The sequence below is a fragment of the Rhinolophus sinicus genome, chromosome 13, assembly GCF_057876585.1.
Source record: "Rhinolophus sinicus isolate RSI-liver-muscle chromosome 13, RSI-T2T, whole genome shotgun sequence".
NCBI classification, from domain to species: domain Eukaryota; kingdom Metazoa; phylum Chordata; class Mammalia; order Chiroptera; family Rhinolophidae; genus Rhinolophus; species Rhinolophus sinicus.
Genome location: NC_142513.1, coordinates 50600425 through 50624365, shown reverse-complemented (window position 1 = coordinate 50624365; position 23941 = coordinate 50600425). Strand labels below are relative to the sequence as shown.

Genomic DNA, 23941 nt, shown 5'->3' with positions numbered 1-23941 from the left:
ATAACTTGAGTTAATAATGGTGACCCTGGGTGGCAAGGGGGAAGCAGCCTTGCCAGCTCCTCCCAGACGTTTCCAGCAGTTTGAACAGCCTCCAGGCCCATTCTCTTCACTGGCTGCATGTGGGAGGTTTCAAACAAGCCTTGAGAAGCAGTCCCAAAAACTGCCTTATGGCTTGCTAGTCATACATTGAAATCCCAGTTTTTCATTATGACAATGAAGTCTTTAAAGCCACTTATCGAAAATGCCAGGGTCCTAAAAGACAAAGAAAGAGGCTGTGCAAACGTTCCAGGTGAAAGGGAGTCTCAAGAGACGTGACAACCAGCTGCAGTACCAGACCCTGTGCTGGATCCTGTAATGGAGAAGGAAAAATTGATACATGGGATTTCACTGACTCAACAGACAAAATTAGAATATAAACAGTAGGTTAAAGTATCCACATTAAATTTACTTAAGCTGTGGTTGTAGAAGAGAATTTCCCTGTTCTTAGTCAAAATCCATTGACACTATTTAAAGGGCCACAATGCAAGTTATTCTCAAATGGTGGGGGGTTGGTGTATGTCTCTGAATAGGGGGGACGGGGAGACACTGGGGGTACACAAGCGAATGAGAACGGAGTAAAATGTTAACAGGTTAATCTAGGTATCGGGTGTATGGATGTTCTTTGCACTATTTTTTCTATCGTAACTTTCCTGCGATTTCCAAATAAAGTTTTTGAAAGCTATGTATTAACAGATAACCAGCAAAAGAATCAACACAAGCTTAGCAGTGAATCTGGATTTTGATGACAGTTGCACGAGCCATTTTAATTATGTAAAACTGTAATTCTAAGGCATTATTGCAATTTGCAAAAAAAAAAAAAAAAAAAAAAAAAATACGCCTTCTGGCTGGGTTTACAGTAGAGCTAAATAAGTACCTTCCAAGACCCAAAGCTTATAGTAATTGCCTTTAACACAAAACTCCACCTCAGCATGTGAGCCTTAATGGAGAAACTAGATGTAAGGAAGTGCAATAGAAGTTCCTGACCCACAGGCGGGATTTATCACACTTGAGTGATGAACACAATAATACATCCTAATGACTTAGGTTAGATGCACTTAGAGCCATAAAAGACAAAAAAAATCAGAGGTCCAGTAAAATGTAAATTTCCCAACAGACAGATTTCTTAAAAATTGTAACGATGAAGCACTACATGTGAAAGGCAAAACTTTAAATTTACAGAAAAATCTATAGGAAAAACTTCCTGCGACCCAAGGAAGAGAAGCTCTTCTTAAACGAGGCAGAAAAAGCACAAACCATCCAGGGAAAGAATGATAAATCAGACTACACTTAAATCCACAATTTGCACATGGTAAAAATACCATATTTACAGTGAATAGAAAAACCACATTCTGGGCGAAGATCGTCTCCAAAACACCTGGTACAAGCCCCGCGATGACAGAGCAAGCCGCAGTATCTAGGCAAGGCTCTGCTGTCACCAGGCATTTAAAGAAATGGAAAGCAGGGATGCCACTCCCCAGGACATCCCAGATAGGGACAGGGCACCTCCCAGGGCTCCAGCTTCTGTCCCACCAGATCCTTTTAGGTAATGAGGTCATTTACCAGACGCACCAAATCTAAGAGGCGGCTCCAAGAGTCCAGACAGGATGACTGAAAACTTGGGCGGTTCTGCCAGAATGGGGGGAAAACAGCCTGAAAACTGTCTCCCACCCCCTGCAGCCCCGGGACAACACCTTCTGGGCACTAACCTCAAGACATCGGCTCTCCTGGGGGCGACCGAGCAGCATGTAAGATACAACAGCATGACAGCGCTAAGGCACGCAGCTTTTGAAATTCTCTCTCAAAGGCAGGCCCACCCTCCAGCAATTCCAGCAGGAAGGCTAGCTTCCCAGAGATCAGGGGCGGCAGAAAGCATTCCAAAATACACAAGGCATTACACAGTTTAACCATAATGAAACATGGGAAGGTCATAACTACTTCATTCAGGATGGGGAAAATGCAGAAATACTGCCAGTTGTACTGGCCTCAAAACTGCACGAAACACCCAAACAGTTTTCCTTGCTGCAAAAATCCCATGAACACAGAGATTGCCCCTAGGTCCAGCGAGCAACGGCCTGTGCAGGGGCAGAGGGGGCCGGCACACAGAGATTAGAGGGGTCCTTCATATCACACTTGGGATTGAAAATGTATCTTTTATAATTAGAAACTACGTGAAGACTACTTCCTGTACACTCGAAAATGTCCACTTCCCTAAAAGTTCAAATGAAAGAAACATAGTGATTAGGAGACATTTAAGAGCAAGTCTCGGGTGAAGGCAAGTACAGGCAAGAATACCATTCCTTCACTCAAGTACTTCAGAAAAGTAACTCAGAAGAAAAGCTAACAGTTTGCATCAGAGAGCGTGTTTCTTTTCCTTGGACAAAAGGTCTAGCAATTCCCTCTGCTCCACACAATCAGTAGTGCATCGATCGAAATACAACACAACCTAAATAATTTTTTCCACTGACTAATATCAGATCCTGCAAACACAGGCAAAAGGTGCGTATCTGCCAACAAAAACAGCAAAACCAAAAGCAAACTCCTCTTCTCTAGAACTGTTAGAGAGAAGTATCTACAAGTAGCCTTCCTTCAAAAAATTGCATCTGTATGCGAGGAGAACTCGGAAATTGCCCACCACTTATTCTGAAAGGAACAACTACACGGCAACGTTACTGATGACAATCACCGTCGAAAAAGTCAAGTGCTTGGGACACACGCAAAGCCCGATGCTGTCGGCTTTTTTACACCATTCCTCATTTGATGAATTCCAAACAGGGAAGTCTGTACACTGGGCGGGTCCACGTGACCAGACGGGGAAAGCGAGGCCTTTGGCAGAACGTGGAAAACACCCCCCAGCCCTCTCGCAATCACATCTGCAGAATCAGCACAAGGGACGCGGCGAATTTTCTGGATCATCTTGAACCCGTCCCCGTGAGCTGCAGCAAACCGCATCTTTTCTTCCGGCCCCCGAGGCCATTCGCTATTAACTCAGGAATCAAAGCGCACAAGGTGGGTTCTAAACACAAGAGGAAACTGACGTTAACAAACGAAGGCGGAAGGGCGCCCGCGGCCCAGGCTCCGTCCTTACCTCGTAGGACCAGACGCACTGCACGCCCGCGAACCTGCGCACGCAGCGCCCCACCTCCACGTCCTCGTGCGTGGTGTGCATCTCCCGCAGGCACTTGCCGATGTGCGGGGCCATCCTGCGCAGCACCTCGCGGCTCATGATCACGCCCGGCCCCCCCATGCAGAAGTTCTCGCCCGGCTCCAGGGCCAGCTTGCCCATCTCCTCCGTGGTGCCCAGGCCCGTCTGCCCGAGAAACAGGGGTTCGCTGCTGTTCAGGCTGCGCAGGAAGCTCTCCAGGCGGTCCCCTTTGATGTAAACGTCATCGTCCGCGCGCATAAACCACTCGTACTTGTCCAGGTAGTGGTCGTGCACGTATTTGAGCATCATGAACGACTTCTTCTGGGGCGGGTACGAGTCGTCCACGCCCCGCAGGGGCACGATGGGGATCGGGATGGACGTGTCGGAGCCCTCGCTCGAGAAGAATTCGACTTTCCCAGGAATCGTCTTGGACCACGTTCTGCAATGAAAATGATATCAGTGAGAGCAGCTGACGCCAACCTCCCCATTTCCAGCCAGTGCCCTACCTGCCCACGCTGAGTGATTCATTGTGTGGTCTAGAGGATGATAAGCCACCTCATCTGCTGCCTTCCCCCAAGTCCACATTTGTTTTCAAAAGAATCCCAAGGAAAAAGAATGGTGGAATGTTAAGCTAGTTCCAGGACAGCTAAGTTTCAGCGGCGGCGGAAAACAACTGCCAGGCCACCGAGGACCACATGTGCTGGTTCATTTTCTGATTCCGCTCTAAGGACAGTAAGAAACAGAACTGTTCATTCAACACGTTTGCTCTGAATGCCCATCAGGCGCCACGTATGTGCTAAGACAGGGCTGCGGGGTGAGCAGAACGACCTGACTCGGACCTCACACCTTCGTCAGGACAGTACATGATGCACAGACGTGTCCCTGTGAACGAGCCTCTGGAAGAAAGGCTCCCAGTCCCACAGAGCGGAACCAAAGGACGCAAATGGGACACACAGACCCAGAACCCCGAGTAGGGGGCTGTTGTGAGGGCAGGGCAGAGGCACACTGGGGTCCTTTCTGTGACAAAAGCCATAGGACCAACCCAGTGACGGGATGCGGCAGGTGGGAGGTGAAGGGCTGTGGTTCTGAAGCCTCAGGGGTGGACGAGGTGGAAGGGGACAGGGAGCTGCGACACGCGTTTCCAGGGGACTGCTCATCTCACTGAGAGGGGAAGCTGGTGGTCAGTGCAAAGGAAACAAGGTGGTTTTCCTTAGACGTTTTTACACTATGGATTATATTTAGAGCTGCAGTAGTCATGCTACAAAAATGCATTTATACAGACGACTTCTAGGGCAAACCTATCATAGAGGGTAAGGCGAATAGTCAATTGAGCCTCCATAAGAGCAAAACGTCACGGTTCCCAGACGATGCCCTCCCCAACAGATCTTTATTGAACTGTCACGAACCACTAATGGAAAGTCTTAGGAGAGAAATCTCTGAAAATATACCAGAAGGAAAGAAATGGGGAGGAGCTGGGGGTGGATAAAGACCTTCACTTTTATTCTGCACATTTCTGTACTGAGTGAAATTGTTATGGGCATGATATCACTTTGGGGGGGGGTGTAGTGGACTTAATTGCGATAAAATACACATAACCTGAAATTTACCATTTTACCCATTTGTAAATCTAACAATCGGTGGCATTAAACACTATTCTGTGCCTATCACTGCCATCCATTCTCCGGAAGTTTTTGCTTCTTGCAAAACTGAAATTCTAAAGCATGGCATTACTTTCATAATTTTTAAAACAATCTACAATGAAGCACTTAAATAATTACTCGCTTTTAATTCTCCTCCTAACCCAACGAAAAAGAATATAAAATAACTTCAAACTTCTCTCATTCAAGCCTAAGGAAAAATTGGATGGGACTGAACTTTGCGTCAAACATACTTCTCAGAAAGTCCAACGATTAAACATACATCATTTTTCATCAACTCTAGGATGTCAGCTGTAAGATGCACCACTGTTTTTGTCCCAATAACAGAGAAAACAAACTTCCAATCATAATCACATGATGCCAGCAACTATAACATGCATCTTGACCTCAGAGAACTTACAATGTGAAAAAAGAAATGTGCATCTTAGAATGGACATAATACCGTAGCTGTCACGTTTCTCCCTTCATGCCTATGGATTTCAAAAGGACCTTACGCCACTTGCGGAACTCTTGAACAAAGAATTCGGCACATATAGAGCCCAATGGGACTACAGATGCTGTCCCAGGAACTGGACTTCATTTTCACAAAGAATATGCCCCTAAAAAAAAAAAGGATATAAAGTAAACATAGCAGGGATGGGGCAATGAATTTAAAGAGAAACCAAGCCCTCCCACAGAGACAAGTCCATTTCAAACTGCGAATGAAGCGCCACGTGCATGGAATGTATGGTAACTTAAAACAGCCTTGTGACACGGTAACAAGTGGAGGAGATGCAACTCGCGTCCTGGGGGAAGTCAGCGATGACGAGAAGTCCTGAGAACTTGTACCGAGAAGTCCCCCCACCCACGTCAAGGAGCCTCCGGTTCCTCCCCTTATGTAAAAATGAATTTTGTTTGGCAGTCACAAGTTCTTTGAAAACAAATAATTTCAGTGCTTGGCATGTAACAGAGATCAAAAAATACTGCCCACTCGTGTGATGTAAGTGACAGAGATGTCGTGTGTACGCGCGCATAAAAAGATAGAAATCATGTGTCTCTTGTCTTTGAGAAATTTCCAGGTGAGCTTCCCCCCTTTTGCATAAGCCACACTCCCATTTCCTACCATCCTACATTCAGAAAGAAATCAACTTAAACCACAACCAGAAAACAATAAAGAGGCAAAATTCACAGCCTTGCTGGAGTTGAAATATACTACCATTCAGGGCCTTCTGAAATATACTAGTTTCAAGCTAGAAAGGCTGTGTTATCTTACAACTGATTTTAAAAGGATAGTGAATAAAATCAACTTGACTTTAGCTTCTACCCAACTGCTTCTGAACTAAAATGTGATTAATAACACAGACCAAGTTCAAAGTAGTACTCAGGTAGCCAACCCCAGAAGTTATTAAGATACTAAAAAACACTGCCATTATTTGGGGCATGAGGTAGGAAGGCCTTCAAAGGAACAACCTACAAGGCATAGATAGTGGAATGAATGGTCAAGAGCACAGGCTCTAGACTCAGGCTGTTGGGGTGAGAATCCAGCCTCCACTTTGGGCAAGTTGCTCTGTGCCTCACTTTCCTTACCTGTCAACTGGGGACAATACCAGTCCCTGCCTTACAGGATTCTGACGGTTAAACGGATGACATACCCAAAGGGTTTAGACGTCAGCCTGGCACGCAGGAGGCATTATATAAACGTGGCTTACTAGGGAAGACAGACGTTTGCAAATAAGAGAGTGAAAGAGAAAATGAGGGAGACAGGCATGTGGGCTAAACGTGGACTAGCCAGTTTCGATTACACACCGGAGTGAAGATAATATGGAAAATGTCTCTTCTCACATTTCTGGCTAAAAACTTCACACTCAAGCTAGGTATTAGAATTGTTTTACGATCAATCTCAGACAGTGTTAGGGTTAAAGCCTAACAAGACTTTACACTTTACAAGTGTTTTTACTTAAAGCACCAGAATCCTTCGTATTAGACTGAGGATCAAAATTCGTATCAGTCTGGCCTTGCCTCCACCTGCCCCACCAGACAGAATACAGCGGTAGAAGCCGCACTCCCGTTACAGCCATCACTGATGCGAATTAATGGCTAAACTATGACTTGAAATGATGTCATCTGTCCAAGAAGAGAAACAATTAATTTTAAAGGCAGACAATCCAACCCCAAAGCATCCTTAAAAGCCTCTCTGCAGTTTCATGGGGACTCCACCCATTTATCTTTTCCTTTTTAGGGAACCCAGAGCAAAACCTCAAGTTGCCCTTTTCTGTTCTTAAATGACTGGTGGTTTGCGGGAAATCTCTCAATATGGAGTTTCTGTAAATCCTCCAATCTTTAGAAACGACAGTCTTTTCACGTAGGAAACCTTTAAACAGCTCCACACACTTAAAGAGCTCTGAACACAAATTACGACTCACTGTCCTGCAGGAAGAGTGGCAGTGCGGTAACAATTTCAAAGAAACGAAGGAAATTGCTGCTGAAGAAACAAGCTGGCCCTCGTCCTGCGATCAAAACAGGTCAGCTCCTTAATTTTTATAAGCAAATGTCAACTTTGCCACCAACACGCTTGTCGCTGGGAGCAAAGCGCTCTCAACTGAAACCACGAACGTTTGCAAAGGCCCTTGCCAGGAAGCTCGATTTCCAGTGGCTTGATAACCAACTCTTGCTCAAGCACAGATAAGACAACTGAAATTTGAGAGTGCCAAGCCACCTTCCATTCTGCCAGGCTTCTAAATGCGATCCTTACACCAAGTGAAATCACAGTTAAGCAACACAGCTGGACGGTACTAGCGTCACTTCGGCGTGCCTTTGGTGAGCTAACACCTAAGAGCCGTCTCCATTCCTACGCGGTGTCATTTTAAGAAAAACTACATCAAATACACTTCTATACAAAATGACATCTATAGCATGACTGCTGTCCCAGATACACATTCATAGCACCAGGGGTGCCAAAAAAATGTATGCACAGGACTTGTATTTATCTTTTGTTATCGGTATATATTGAGTTTACAATTTCAACACAGATTTTTCCTTTCTTAAAATGTGTATACATTTTTTGGCCCCCTCTGTGTATGGATAAATTTAAAAAGCAGGCAGTAGTGTAGACTTGAGATGTGGGTTATTAAGGGAATACAATTGCATGTACAAAATAACACACAACGCTACCCCAGAGTGTCTACTGGGGTTATTTTTGGATGAAGGAGCAGAAGGGATTTAATCATCTTCTTTGTGTTTTCTACATTTTCTAAATTTTCTACAACAGATAGGTTTATTTAGAGTTAGGGGAAAAAAATTTTTTTTTTTTTTATCCGGGGGGAAAAGTTTAAAGCGAAAAAGCATCCAAAGAGATAAAAAGATTAGACAATAGAAGTTCACTTGTGGAATAAAAATATTTTTTTTTACTCTATCCAATGGACAAAAACTAAGAGAAAAATGGAGTAAGATTGAGCACTTTCACATTTTCTAGATTTTAAGTTACACTCATTTTTATAGATAAAAAGTGAAGATTTTCTGTGAGTTACCCCAAAATCACTCTGACATGTGTCATCTGACTGTTACAGCAAGTTTAAAGGACTCATATGATCAAACACATGAGACTCCGGAGTCCAGGAAGGAAGAGCTGAGAGATAACAGGAATTATATCATGCTCTATTTATACTCTCCCCTATTACAGAAAGGAGTGAAGACAACTTAAGCAAAATGTACAAAGGATGAAAAAAACAAGCAAGAAAATGAGGCCAAAGCAGCATAGGAGTAGAAAAGTGGGAGCAAGGTGTCAAAACCATGGTGGGGCTGCACGCCCTGCTCTCAGCAAGGGCCCTCTGGGCACATGCCCACTCGCACCAGAGGCTCAGGTGGGGAGACCTATGTGCCATCATGTGACCTCCACGTGTGCTAACGGGGCCAAATTCAGCCCCAAGCCTTCCAGAGGGTCCCCAAGAGAAGTCCCAAGACCACGTGGCCCTGTTCGGGGTTAAGTGAAATATGCTTCCAGACCCTGGTGGATGGCATAGGAAGCAGCACAGAAGGGCCGAGTCCCCACAGGAAGCAGTGTGACGGGGCAGCAATCTTGGCACACCCGCCCGAAAAGCACACGCAGGACCGGTGTGGCGCCAGTCAGAGCGGCCGTGGGCTTGACCCTGCTCAGGCCCTGGGGAAACGGAGGTCGGCCTTCCAAGGCTCCCAAAGGCTGACTCAAGGCATCTCGGGCGGAAGGAACACGCCCCGCGGGCCGTTACGGGCATGATTCAGGCCTCGCCGGCCTGTCTTGCTCATGCGGGCGCTGCAGCCAGGGTATTAGCTACAGGCTCCCCATTGCACGTCTGCGGTTTCCGGATATGTGGTTTCCTCTTTTAAAATCTTTACCTGTCCCTTTGTGCATGACCTTAGGACGTGAGCAGTCTCAAGTTCCTTTTAGAAGGAGGTAGGGAAATATAAGAGAGATCACAAATGGTGGGAACATTTTTTTGAAAGAGAAATCAAATTTTCCCCTTTCCCGTCAATCCTGAAAGAGAGACTTCAGGTGAAAGCAAGCCCTGCGAGCCTTTCTTTCCTGCATAAAGCTGCTGGGGGGTGGATTACAGCTTCCCCCCTCAACAATGGCCTGGGCACCAGCCCAGGAGGCACTTCCAAGGTATCGAGAGCTAAGAGCAAGCGGCCCTCGGAGCCCAGGCTCACAGCACGCAGGCGACAGCGCCCACAAAGGCCGCCTCTCTGAAAGGAAGACTTAAAATCGGGGTGTTGGACAGAAGGCACATTCGGACCTCCTGACACCTTCCCAAAGCCTAAGCGCTGGCGTCCTAGCTGGCCACCTCACACAGTTGCGTGCGTGCTGCACACTTACAAGCGTAAATATGCAACGGATTCTTAACCACGCACAGACAAAATTCATTTTCCAATCTAACGCTAAGCAAAAAAATACACATATCGAGGTCAGTGTTGTTTAATGCAAACCCTAACCTAGGTTGGCGGAGCCCTTTGCCAACTGCCTTCCTCTACCGAGGCCCAGTCTGGCCCCCAGCCCGCTGCGCCGCCAACCGCCCCCTTACTGAGCAGTTATCAAGCGCGGGGCACTGCGCCCAGGACATCGGACACTCAATCTTACGACAGCTCGATGAGGTTTGTGAGGTAGTATTACCCACACTTCACAGATGAGGAGACAGGCTCGGGGCCAGGTAAGTAGTTTGCACAACACCATAGAGCCAATAAATGTCAAAGCCAGATCACAAACGGGGTCTGATTCTGAAGCCCCCGCTGGCCATGTTTTGGCCGTTTCATGCTGCACGCTGGCCTCCTGGGTTATCACCCACACTCCTTCCGCAGCCCCTCCCCCACTGATAAGGCCAAGAAAATGGTCATCACAGGTGAGAAGAGCGGCCACTTCCACCCGCTGCGTCTGCCGGGCTGAGATCTACCTGCCCGTCAAGGACACCTCTTCAGAGTGGGGGCTGCGAGACTTCAAACGTTCACTTCTGAAACCCTCATTCTGTGGTTCATTCTCTTTGCTACTCGAAATCCTGCTCAGTCATTTTCCAGCATTAGGTTGGAAACATGCAGAAGAAAGTTTAACAAACTTTCTAGGTTCCACTTCTAGGTTCCACTTTAAAAAAATCATTTAAAGGCATTAATTGCATTTTCAATAATCCTCAGGTTTTGGGTTTGCAAGCCCAGAGATGCCATTCAATTGGAGCAGGCTACAGCTTGTTTTTACTCAATCCACAAACAAATGGACTCATCTACAGAAAAATACCGTAGCTATAAACACTTTGGAAATGACACGGAATTCAAGTGAAGAGATGGATGGCTTCACTACTTTAAAATCATAACTAAGTTTCTTGTTGCCCCAATTCCATCTAGAACCAGAAGCCAGAAAAACATGGAGGCACAGTGTAGTCACACTAACATAGACGCTGCGGCCCTCAGATTAAAAATGCTGTCACCCAATTCTCCCGAGGATCACCTAGAAGTGTGATGTTATGGTAACTGAGGAAAACATAGCTCCCGTAATCAAATAAACACGTTCACCCCTACGTTTCCGGACAGGATGGTCACTGAAACCGGACTGATGCCTGACTCGAGCCCCAGGGAACCAACGACCGACACGCCATCCGTGCCCAGCAGGCCTGTAGTTACCTGCAATTGAACACACTCGCACCTGCACTCACATTTCCTTCCAAGACCTGGAATCTCCTTTTTTTTTTTTGTTTTAACTGTAGCTTTATTACAAAATAATTGCTCATTGCAGAAAAACTCAAAAACAGAAAAGTGCCAAGGAAAATATGAAAAATCACTTAGCATTATGGTGTGTGCACTCTGACGCTTTTCTTCTCCATGCTACACAGACACGTCAGTTTATTTGCATGCTGGGCATGCAACTTGATAACCTACTCTCGCTGAAATATCGTGAACCTCTCATTACAGGATTCCAGCCACATCCTTTTTTATGGCTCGAGAAGTGATCACGCAACGGATAAACCAGTGAAATCAATTGTGGCCTCAGCACTAATGCAGGGGACCAGAGATACTCGGAATTTCTGCTTCATACATACACCTTTGAGGACACCTTCAAGTTCCTTCGGAAAAATTTCTAGAGGAATTGCTAGATCTCAGATCCCAGCCCAATGGAACAGTCCTTTCTCATCATTCCTTCCTTCCTTCCTGCTACTGCATGTTTCTGGAACCTGCTGTGGTCTCTGCCACAAAACCTACTTTTCCTTCCAGACAAAGTGAGGGAGAGAGACTGTGTTTGATCCCCTTCGCGCATTAATGCGTGCTCCCAGAGTAATTAGTACAGCGCTGAGCGCATGAGCCCTTATCCAAAACTTGGATGATGAACTCTGCAAGGTTAGGACTCTTCCTGTACTTTTAATAAATAGCAGCTTAATTAATAGACGGAGAAAAGTGAAACTGCCAATGCGATGAAAACACCATCGCCTACTGACAACCACGGCTACCCTGGGGAGATTCTCACTGAGGGCTCATTTCATGCTCTGGAACCGTGACACAGAAATCGAAACTCATTTTCAGGACCACATTTTTCACTCGTCCTCTTCTACAGGTAATTCGTAATGTGAAAAGGGTTCAGCTCCGAACGTTTACATTCGGTTTGATTATTGGGATCACAGAAAGCTTTCGACGCATTTTTGTCAAACTGAATTCTATCTGAGAAAGCAAGTATTGCTCTAAACTGTTTCAAGGTAAATATGGTTTACTGAGTTGCAGAAATAAGGAGGGGAACTCTGAGATTTGCTCATTAGTCTTGGTAAAGGAACAGGCTGCTTTCATCTAAAGCATTAGGAAGAGGCCATTAACCGGTATAACAACATCTTGCAATAAGATTCCCGTATCGAAAGCTAGTGTTTCTCAAACTTTCTTCCCACAATTCCCTACAGACTGATGCTAATCTTTAATGGTGCCCTTTATCACTCCCGGGGCAAAGAAGGGAAACCATCCACCTCTTTCTTCTGAGAAAGTAAAGAAAGAACAAAACAGTTCCCCATCTTCAGCCCAGGGCAGGTAACACTCAAGACAAACAGAAGGTGTTAGATTAGCTCAGTGTTCTGGGCATAAAAATGGACGACAAAGCTAAGTATGTATGCTTTTCAGCAAACCATTCTTTAAAAAAAGAAAAATCTAAATAGCATCAAAACTCGCCCAGCAAGAACAGGTGAAGGGTAGCCAAGGAATGTTGGAAACAGGACTAACAAAGGGGCACTTGTCTACCGGATATTAAAATATTATTCAACCTCCAATAATTCCCATGGGTGGTATTGGCATATGAACAGACAGAAAGATCAATGGAACAAAATAGGAAGTCCAGAAACATACCCAGGATTTCTGAGTGTGATGAAGATGGCATTTCAAACTCGTAGGGAAACGGGAACTTATTCAACAGATGGTGTCGAGACAATGTACTAGTTGGGGAAAAATGAGGTTGAGATGATTTCACCCCTTCTAGAACTAGAAATAAAGTTGCCTTAAAAAAAAAAATCTCTCCAGGGCAATAATTTTCTGAGCTTAGGAGGGAGGAAAAAAAAAAAAAAAAAACCACCTAAAATCAGAAAGAAAAAGTCTGAATTACATGAAGATTTAACGTATGTATATCAAACAACATAAGTAAGAAAAAAGAAAAAGTATGAATTGCAGCTAGTAACACAGGAACCCAGGCCCCTAACCAGCCCAGTAAATCAGTATGGAGGAATCCTGGTACCATTTTAAAGTGACACTACCTAGAGTACAAATACTCTGCAGATGACTCAAGACAAATTCTTTTATGTTTATTTGTAGAACCGCAGCTCCCCAGACCTTCAAGAAGCTTCGTTGAAGGAAGCTTCAGAGCTCACGGTCATCACTTCAGGTGTATGTCTTTGCTCAATTCCTTTCTAAAGTCATTCCATTTATGGAGAAGGATAGACCCACCGTGGGTCTCAACGCTTTCTTAAAACTCTTCCTCTGCAAAACCACATCTCTGTCGACCTACCTCCTTCCCCGAGTCTATTCTTCCTTTAGCCTTCCCCATCTCAATCAATGGCACAACTACCCACCGTGTGTCCCAGGCAACGTCCCAGCGGCCATCGCTGGTGCCTTGCTCACCCCTCACCAGCATCCGGTCGGCACATCTTTTACTCCGGCTGCAGCACATACCCAGGAACCGCCCCCTCCAGCCCCCTGCTACCCCCTAGCCCCAGCCACCCTCCCCACCACCTGGACGCCTCCTCCTATGTCCCTGCTTCCCTGCAATCCACTCTCCACACCAGGCAGAATTACCCTTTTAGGACCTAATGCAATCACCTCCTTTCCAGCCTAAACCCGCCAAAGGCTTTCTAATTCACTTAGAATAAAATTCCAGGAGCCCCGATACTATCAGGCCAACAGTCCTCTTTCTTTTCAGGTTCCTTTCCAAGCTGGTTCCTGCCTTGTAACTTATCAGCTCTTCCCTCTGCTTTGCATGCTCACCAGCGATATTCACACGACCGGTTCCTCATTTCACGGTCAGGTCGCAGCCCAAACCCCACTTTCTCTGAGGCCCTCCCAACCACATCCCCAACCACCTGACAGAGATGCCACCCTGCCCTTACTCTGTTCTATTTTCTCTGCACCCATCACTAGCTGAAACCCTCTTTTCAGTGTCCCTCCCACTAGAACAGCAGCTCCAAGACAACAAGCAAATTATGTTGTCCCCAACACTCTGGATTCAGAGAGGCGAGGGGCCACCCATATATTTGTTAAGCAAAGGCACAGGGCCTAAGGGTGTGTGCTGGACATTTTGAAGAATCAGGGTCATTCCTGGGAACGTAACAGCTACGTTGCCTGCTCGGGGCCACGGCCAGTCCCTGATAGGCTACACTTGAGTTTTGTTTTGCCTGCTTTTCAAAATCGATTTCTTGCCTGCTGTTGACTGTCGCTGCACTGCTAAGGTCTCTTGGTGGCCCGTCTTCTCACTTCCCACATATGGCAGGTCTAGAAAGTGAAAGTCCGTAGTGATAGGTCTGTCCCATCATTAAATGCACTAACTTCAGTGCCGAAAGGCTTATCTCCTTGAACTTTTCAAAGGCTTTTTAATTTTTATGCTCCTTTCTGGACCTCAGATACGTACTAGTCTCTAGACCTAAATCGTGCCATTTTCAATTCCCTGGCATAAAAGAACACCATCTAACTAAAACGTTGGCATTGCCTTCAACTTATAAGCCAAACAAAAATTTTATTTAGAAAAGCAAAATCAAAAAACATTGTGGAGGTTTTTCTAAGGTAAAGAATGAATCTCCCTTTCAGGGGAGATGCAAAACCGAGCACACCCAGAGCCAGACCAGGGTTCTACCTCACGCAAGATTAAACCGACTTGTATACCGAACTGGGCAGGAAACTTCCAATTTCAGAGCTGACTCAGGCCCAGGCTGCAAAGCACAGCAAGGCCATAATCATAAGTTACAGCCTATAACCTCCGTCCTCATTCAGGCCTGCCCCCAAAGTTCCTCAAGGCTAAAATCGTCTTGTGCCCTCGCCTGCAGCCAGTCTAAAACACAGGGTTGATAGCTGAGAAGCAGAGAACCGTAACAGGCAGGGTAGGTCCACCCTCAGGCTCCAAGTAACTGTAACTGAAGATCAGCGAGATAAAAGAAAAGGTATCCAGGGACCGCTGACAGCAGGACTGGATAGGATACAATCTTTCCTGGTAAGGGTTTTCCTTTATCAGAAAGGCAGAATTGTCACAGGAAGGGAAAACCCGGGGCCAGAGGGCACAGTGTGTTTCTACTTTCCCCAAACTGCCTGAAAGAAAACAAATGAGATAAAATCGTACATCCAAAAAAGATGAGGTGGAGATTTGAAAAGGAGGCCTCTTTAAAAGAGGTCAAGCCTGGGCTCAAGGCCAAGGTCACCTCCAAGAGTCATGTAGCAGGTCCAGTCTGCACTATGTTTTCTGAGTACTGCTGGTACAATAGGACCCCTGCTGCTGTGTGTACGTTGATTTGGTATTCGTGAAAATGTATTTGTTTGGGGGCGCAAGGAGTCACAGCACCTATGATTTTAAAAACTACTTTGGTAATTGTCCCCAAAGTTGTGATTTCACAGGGTTTGCCATCGAATTGCAGTCATGTGGATTTACTCTTAAAACCATGCCATTGACAATTTATATAGTTCATTCTCAATTTCTGATGTGGGTATGTCTCTTGTCAAAAAGCACAATTTGCATAAAATCCCAGGTAATTCATGGTATGTCTGGGAGAAATCTTTGCAGGACCCCAAAGCAGGCCCTTTGTCTACATTTACACTGGCTACGTGCTACGCTTGTCAGTGACTCAGGACCCTTCCGAGCAAAACCTGAGCTCTGCATTTACAAGATCCTAATGGAAACACCCAGGGATGGGCATCAAGGCATTGAAAGGGCAGACATTTCTGTCCTGCTCTTCCATCTTCTTTTTCAATCCTTGGCCGCCTCCCTCCGAGGAACAGCGATGCGTACAGGATTTTCCCCTCACAACATCTAATGCCTGCAAATCCAGACCAGGGCTAGATTTAAAAAGTTGAAGTTATAAAGGCACTGGTTCTAAATTAAGAACCAACAGCAACCCGCTTGCCTTGCTCAGCACTGACTGCTCGAAAAGTACGTTCTCAGAGACCCTCCTGGCGTGGTTTGTTCTCCTTCTGGATGAATCTAAAATCTTCCCCGTACAGTAAGCATTTCTGTACTTCACACGTGTAAAGTTTCCGTTACATCCCTTAGTGGAATCTATACCCCTCTTCTACCTCAAATGCTCTCCAATACAAATCTGCCATTTCCAAATCATCTCTCTTCTCAAGACTATTTTGGTTAATCCTTGGCTAATCCTGAACCTGATTCCAGCCACTTTTATGACTCATACGGCCAACTAGGGCCCAGACACTGGATAATATCACTAAACCCAGCTAGTTAACACCAAATCTACCACGGGCCAGGGACTGCTTTTCCCCAAGGTTCTCTTTCCATTGACTCAACAGACTGGTGTGGTCAGTGCAGTGGGCACCCCCTTTCATTAACAGGAGTGCCGCCAACAATGAAATCTACACGTATGCTATGGCAGGGGACTAACCAGGTTAATTTACATCAGCCCTGGTTGTGCAAGGGCAAAGGTGCAGATTTCAGAGAATCAAATAATAACCACCACTGCCGCCACTATTACATGGATTGTGCTAAGAGATTTTCTAACAACCTTAGGACAGAGATATAACCAGTCAGGCTCATTTCACAAAGGAAAAAAGGTGAAGTGCTTTGCAGAGTCGGGGGGAGAACCACGCCCAGAGGGACCACCCTGGTCCATCTGACCCCAAAGCCTGTGCTCTTGAGCGTTGCGCTCACCATCCTGACTCTGACCTCGGCAGGCAAAGCCTGGCATCACCCGAGGGGCACCCGGGGAGCCTAGGCTCTGGCAACCAGGCAAAGGCATGAGCCACGGGGATATCTGCAGGGCCGCCCACCGGGATGCTGGATGCAAGAGAGGTGCCCGGGGACCAGGGGGCTCACCTGTAGACGGCCACGGCGCGGGTCTGCAAGTATTTCTGGGCGGTCATCACTCCCACGAAGAGAAAGTTCCTGTCGCGCGGGCCGCCATCCGGGGCCGGGCCCTGCGGCCAGAGCTGCGCCCCGCGCGCATCGCCGCGCGCCCCTCCGGCCTGGGAAGCCGCCGCCACCGCCTGTCCGGGCCGGCAGCCCTCGGGGCTGGCGCGGCGCCGCGGGCCCGCTCGCTTCAGCTCCGAGGCACGGGGCAGGACAAGCCGCGAGGCCAGCACGAAGCCCAGCACGAGCCCGAGCAGCACGCTGAGCCAGGCGCGCCGGCCGCGCGCGGCCATGCCCGCGCCGCTCCGCCCGCCGGGCCGCCAACGCCGCCGCAGGCTCCGCGCGCCCTCAGCCCGCTGCCCCGGCCCGCGGAGGCCAGCCCGCCCTAGCGCCGTGAAGCCCGGCCCGGGCAGCGCCGCGGCTGCCGCGGGCCCGCCGTGCCCATCGCGGCCCCCCAGCCGCCCGCAGGCCCCGCGCCGGCGCTTTGTTCCGCACGCCCACCGCCGCGGCCTGCGCCTTTAAGAGGGGACCATGCCCGGCGCGCGCCGGCGGCGGCTCGGGCGCGAGGCGGCGGCGGCTCCTCCCGCTGGCGCGCGGGGGCGCGGGGCCAGTGCGACGGCGACAGCAGAGGCCGCCGAGACCGGGCTCCCGTCCCGCCGCGCCCGCGTCCCCCGGCCGGCTTGGCTGCGCTCGCGCTGCGCCCGTCCCCGTCCTCTGCGTGGCCGGTGCCGGCGCTGCGGCTGCACATCCTCCGGCTCAGCTCGCCATTGCAACAGGCGCCCCTCACGTCACGCACGACGCGTTATGAAGCGGCCTGGCGGCGCGGCGTCGTGGCCCCTCTCGGGATCCGTCCGCGCCGTCCGATTGGCGCAAAAGTGAATGGGGGGCGGTTCACGTGGCCAAAGTTTAACCGAAAAAAAAAAAAAAAAAGCGCCCTCCGGTCGCGCGCAGCGCCCGCCCCGCCCGCGCGGTCTGCGGCGGGGCAGCGGGCGGAGGGGGCGTGGGGCCGGGCTCGGCGCCGGCGGGGACCCGCTACTCGGCGCCCGCTCACCCCGTTCCCTGCCCGGCGACCACGCCCCCGCCGGCCCGCGCTCGGGTGCCCGGCCGCGGCGCCGGGTCCTCGGAGGGGCCGTGGCCCCCAGGCGGCCCGGTTCTCGCCCGCTGCGTGCCCAGCGTGCACCTTAGGAGGGCTTTTTGAAGAAGGGGCTTCTTGGTCCCAGAACTCTCCCCGAACGGCTGGTCCCTCCTGCATACACTGTCCTCAGATAAACCCACAGCCCACGCCCTGCCCTGCAGCGGGCGGCCCTCGCGGCCCCTTCCCCGCGCCTCCCGGTTCACACTGTCGCTTTGTTCCCGCCGGTCTGTGGGCAGGAGCGAGCACGTATAGAATCAACAGCCCAGGAGCCGTCCGAGACGCGCAAGCTTGGGAGGGGACAGTGAAGTCACTTACCTTGTTCCCTGTCACCAGTTTGTAACCTAAAAAAAAAACACCAAAAAACGCAAGCCATATTTAATGCCCAAGCTCCTATGTAACAGTATTAGCATCTAATGGATGGGGAGGGAATCGTAGGTGATGGTCCTACTTTGGGTGGTAAGTACCACTTTTATTTCCACTCTGTGTGGGCAGATAGTGGGCTGGTACCCGGACCTGAACCTGTCAACATTTTAACATCGTCCGTGAAGAGTGCTGTGGATTTCTAAAGACGGGTTTTGATTACTGGCTTCTCTACAAGGGACTTTAAAATTTTATACATTTAAAAAGTAAAAATAAAATTCACCTAAGGGAACAAAAGCTGAGAAAGTGCCATACGACAAAAGTTTGTAGAGTACATATTAACCTTGTTACTTAGTCGCCAATATATTGGGCTTTCGAATGTATCTTCAGGAGAGCAAAGTCTTTTTCTGGGCCTTACAAGTTCCAACTTTCATTCATTTGATCAAAGAACCCAGGACTTAGAGACAGAAAATAAGCTTGCTGGGTACTCCTTGGATCTTTCTTCATTGTTAACATGACCAAATGATGGAAATGTTACCCAATTTAGTGAGCCCAGTTGTGGGAGGTACATCGTCTCGGCAATTGAATGGCGGTCACTCTTGTTTATTCTTTGGATTTTACCACTTTCTTTGGCGCTTGTGATTTATGTCAAAAATAGTCCCTCACCCACCTTCCCACAGACACCCTCCCTAAGAGGTGATCCATGTCTAAAATTAAACACTTATTATGTAGTGAATACAGGATTCCAGCCCTGGCCTTGGGAAAAATACAGAACACACAACCATGAATTACAGGCTCGAAAACCATCCAAAGGGGTTTTCAGTAAGACTATAACCCACAAATGCTGAGTAGTCATGAGATTCCCCCAAATTCAGCAACACCCCCTTAATGCACAGTAATTTCCATCAAGTACAAATCTGGCAAGACACACATGTTCAATTTTGTGACATACTTCATGCATTCAATATTTCCTAACCTGCTTTCTCTATATTTCTTCTTCTAGACTAAAACCCAATGACAAGAACATACACATGTGATGGGAATTAATATTTTAAAAATGTTTTGTCCTCCTCCAGTCCCCAGTTCCTAACTCTCCCTCAGTTCCTAGGTCAATATCCTCACCTGCACACCCAGTGGGAGTGTTTCCTTCGTAATATGGACAGTAAACCCTACTCTCCATAAAGGCTGAGCCCGAAGGCTTAGGGCAAGGAAAGGACAAGGAAAATATGACATAGGTGAAGTCCCCTCAAGAAAAACAGAGGAATGCCAGGCCAGGGGAGGGTAGGAGGCGAAGAAGGAAACAGGACCTACAGAAATGGGCCAGGGGCGCCGAGGCAAGTGTAGCCTGGTGCCAGGGGGAGCTCCTGCACAGCTGGACGGCCAAGCTGAGACAGATCTCCTGGGCAGAGATCCCGAAGTGTCCTGGAGAGGGCCCCTGCAGAGGCCACGTTGGGGGTGGGGGCAGGGCACAAGGTCTTAGGTGGGCATTTTGCAGCCAGAGGCAGGTCCCCGGAACCACAGACTTCAGGGACAGCCAGACGCCAAGGGGCAGACAGGGCCAAAAAGGCCAGTGTGGAAACCAGCTCCAGCAGCCCCTGCACCACCAATACTGACAAGAATCCAGGGAGAACAGCCCCCCCCACCCCTCGCACCCTCCCCCATTGCCCCCCACTCCGTGCCCACATGCACCCTCACACCCTCCTCACACCCCATGTCTCCCTCTCCTTAGTTCATTTTTAAAGGTGAGAAGTCAGGTTGATCAGATTTCGTAGGCATTTCACCCCAGTAAGCTAAGAAAAGAACTTCCTCTCCGTTTAGTTGCACTAGGTGCCCTCCCTGTTAAGCTGAGGGAGTCACTGAGCATTTTTCTCATTTATAAAAGGAGCGTCCTTAACCATAATCAGATACACGTGTGAGGAAAACGGCACCTACAGCGTTATTCAATGATGAGGATTCGTACTGCACACACCCCACCTGAGAGGGCATCCTGGGCTGGACCAGGGACAGGCTCCCTTCTACACCGAGGAAGTCCCACCTGGACAAGCTGCGTCCCCACTCAGGGTCTCGGTTTCCTCATCTCTACCTGGGTCTTTCCATTACATCATATTAAAAGTTGCTCCTCAGTGATTCTAGACGGATATTTAGAAGTGTGTTCCAAAACACCACATCATCTAACTTCCTTTCTGTTTTCGTGCCTGCGATTCTCTATGACATGTAATTAAACTTCATCTCTACCGACGTGACTGAACACTCACCAACTGCACTCTGTTCCCACACGTGCTCCATTTCTTTCTGTGGCTAATACATCGAACGCCTGTTACAGGTATAATGTTTCATATAATCTGCAGCAACTTCTTGGAAGCCCTTAGTAAATACCTTAATTGTTTGTTGGCAACAAGCCGTGAATAACCGACAGATTCCCTGTAAGTGCTTCTCTAAAGAAGACACAGCTCCTGGACTCCCGTCTCAAACAGGGACCCTGCAAGAAGTGGTAATAGATTTTAAAAAACAAACAAACAAACAAACAAAAACCTTTAGGAAGGCCTCTTTTAAGAAACAGCAAATATTAAGGAGGGAATTCTAATAATCCAACCTTCCAGAAGTCTCTGTTCATTGCCTTCGAAGGAGAAAATCGGTGATGACCACTTTACTAGTATTACCACTTAACCTTTATTAACCCAATAAAACTTCACTTTATTGTTAATGCTGTCATTGAAGGTCCTCATTAGCTAATTAATTTTGCTTGATATTTCCTTCTACTTGCAGCATTTCCAGCCAGATGCAGGAAAGGGCAAGCGATTATGGTTTCTGTTCTGGCCCCAGACACTAGTGGATCCCACACTGGTTGTGCTAGAATGTTCTTCATGCTTTCTTGGTCTGCTTATCAACTCTGTCCATTCTTTCTGTCAGATACTGATTTGGTATGTGTGTGTTTCTCACACAGAGTGTGTATGAGAACGAGACAGAAGAAATTCAGCACCACTCTGCGTGCTGGCTGGAAGCATGTAATCTTACTAACTAGAAAACGTTGGCTGCCATCAGCACAGAACTATCGGGAAACAGCTTGAATGTTCTCTGGGAGATAACCTCATGGCAGAGGCCAGGGACAGTCTGTGTCTAGTCTAAGACTTAATGCTTGAGTGGTAGGGAAGTTTGCCTTTCCCATGCGTTGCCCAGAAATGCCATTAATCTCTAGGTCGGTGCCAGAGTTTCCACAGCTGGGGAGTTTGCACAAAGACAAAGCTTCCATTCCACAGGAGGGAGGAGGGTGCCCCCCTCTCAGAACCTGGGTGCTGACCAGCTGGTCAGCGACATCACTGACCACAGTGGGGCTACACACACAGTGGGGGTCGGGCCTGGGCGCCTCATAGAAACGCTGCAGAAGTGCAGCTCAGACTCTCTTTGTTTGACTCAAGGCCTCATGACGCATAAAATTGCTTGTGGGAAAAAAAAACTTCAAGCAGCAGAAAAAAGTCTAAGCTATGCATTGAGGCAGCAGACACTCAGATTTACAAACACACAAGGTAGAATGCAAGAAGAAGCAAACGTCAACACCCTGCAATCAGCTGAATGACCCCACTTCATAGATCTTTCACACACCCTGTTATTCTGCTGTCATGGCCACGCTGGATCGCAAACTCCATCACCCACCTGATGGGTGTGATGAGGCTGTTATTCTGACCCAGCAGTAGGGCCTCTGCAGGAGTTTGAAATAGTAATGAAGCGCTGATACTCTGCTGGGGAGTCTGGAAAACAAGTATCTCAGACCTACTGGGAGAGCAACGTCCTACAAACCCATTTGAAATTCCAAGTTACAAACGCATTTACTTTTGACCCAGCAATCCCACTTCTGTGAGTTTTTCCTCTAGTCTCACCAGCACAACACGACACGTGGACAAAGTTATTCTTTGTCACATTGTTTGTCATCGTAAAAGATTAGGTCCAAGTATCCATTTAAGGGGAATGGAGAAATAAATGCTGCTGCATCCATCAAAGAATGAAATACTCTCAGATGCAAAACCATCGAGAAGCGCTCTCTCTACTGAGATGGAAAGAGTACCACGTGTGCAGAGCAGAGAGCACGGAGTAAGAATTTTGCTGGTGTTTTTATAACGAAACACTAGAAGGATTTTCAAGAAATAGAAATGAAACATATGGGATGTTGGTTGAAAGGAAACATGTGAGCAAGATTTCCCAACGGATACTTTGAAAACTCTGTCGGACTTTTTATTATGTGGTTCTATGATCTATTGAACCCTCCTATAAAAGTACCAATTTCCCACAAGTTGAAGCCCTAAGATGATGTAAGCAGGGTATTGGTCACCCAGGCCATAGATTCTACCTGATGGCTTCTTTGGCGCAATTGCTTTTGTTTAACAGAAGTGGAAACTGAGGCCCGGAGAGAGAAAACCAGTTAGCCATGTGGTGAGGGCTGTCACCAGCCAATTAGCCAATACCCCAGCCCAGAATCCCTCAGGTGCTAAGCAAGAATCCCCCAAATATTTTCTGTCAAGTTTTGTCTCTTCCCCGCTTAGGGCCTGGTTAAAATGTACATTTCAGAGACCTAATTGAACATTGACTTTCCAGTTTCCTTAACATATCATTGTGAGTGTTCTTCCAGCACGAACTATTAAGAACCTTCTCAAACCATCAAAATGCCTAAACTTCTTTCAAAATTGATTTCTCCGCTTGTTGTATACTTGCTCCTCCGGGTACTCAGGGTTCATTCTTGGAACTTCCATAACCTTAGGGCCTCTTGCCATGGTTTCCCCATTTTCTTAGACTGTGACAATGGCGCCCTCTTGTGGTGTGTAGCTATTCCTGTTAAGTGGAGGTCTCATAAACTCCAAGAATAATGATCAGATATTCTTTTCTGGTCATTAATAACCTATTTCGAATTACCGCCTTTGCCAGCATTTTCTAATTTGGCATCGTGGTCCTCGATCTGTGGCTAACTAGCTGGTGACACTGTAAAAGGAGAGGAGTTGAACTAAAAACGGTCAGCTAGAGTCTACTCCTTGACTCTTGAAACTGAGAAACTGGGGAAGGTGGGGGTGGAGTCTGTAGGTTTAGCAAGCTCCCCAAGTGATTCTGATTGTCAAATAGGTTTGAGAGCTATGGATCCCTGCTGTTATGTGCGATGGGGGTCACCTTCCCCAATAATGGACACTACCAATGGTGTACAGGAGTTCACACCGTTGTAGGCCCTCCCGGTGGAAGTCTGAGGTCCAAAGGTTTTCCTTGCAAATCTCCTCACAATGCCATCTTTACTCTGTTTGTACTCATATGAATTGCCGGTGGCAAAGTGGCCTGGCACGCCGTGTTTGCCTTGGTGTGTCACCAAGAAAGCCCCGAGCTCAGAGGGCACTGTGACAATGTGCCCTCCCGCCTGGCACATTGGAAGGGAAGTGGCAAAGAGAACATGCTTCTATTATCACAAACTGGAAGTGGCCTTGAGACCACTGGCCCTGATATTCAGCTGTACCAGCAGTGGTTCAACAGGAGGAAATTTTACCGAGCTAGTATAATTCGTTTTCTTCTCTACATTTCCTGGGTTTCATGACATTTTCCAAACCATGTTTTATTTGGTT

At 47.7% G+C, this 23941-nt stretch overlaps 1 protein-coding gene across 1 annotated transcript in view; it reads right to left on the bottom strand.

Annotated features, from left to right (window-relative positions):
- Positions 1-17148, bottom strand: part of CHSY1 (chondroitin sulfate synthase 1) — a 58318-nt gene extending 41170 nt beyond the window's left edge. Inside the window, exons 1-2 of the mRNA XM_019726755.3 lie at positions 16823-17148; positions 3125-3620 (exon numbers count right to left, since the gene is read on the bottom strand). Of these exons, the coding sequence (XP_019582314.2) occupies positions 3125-3620; positions 16823-17148 (822 nt within the window). The remainder of the gene's footprint in view (positions 1-3124; positions 3621-16822) is intronic.
- Between the last annotated feature and the right edge of the window lie 6793 nt (positions 17149-23941).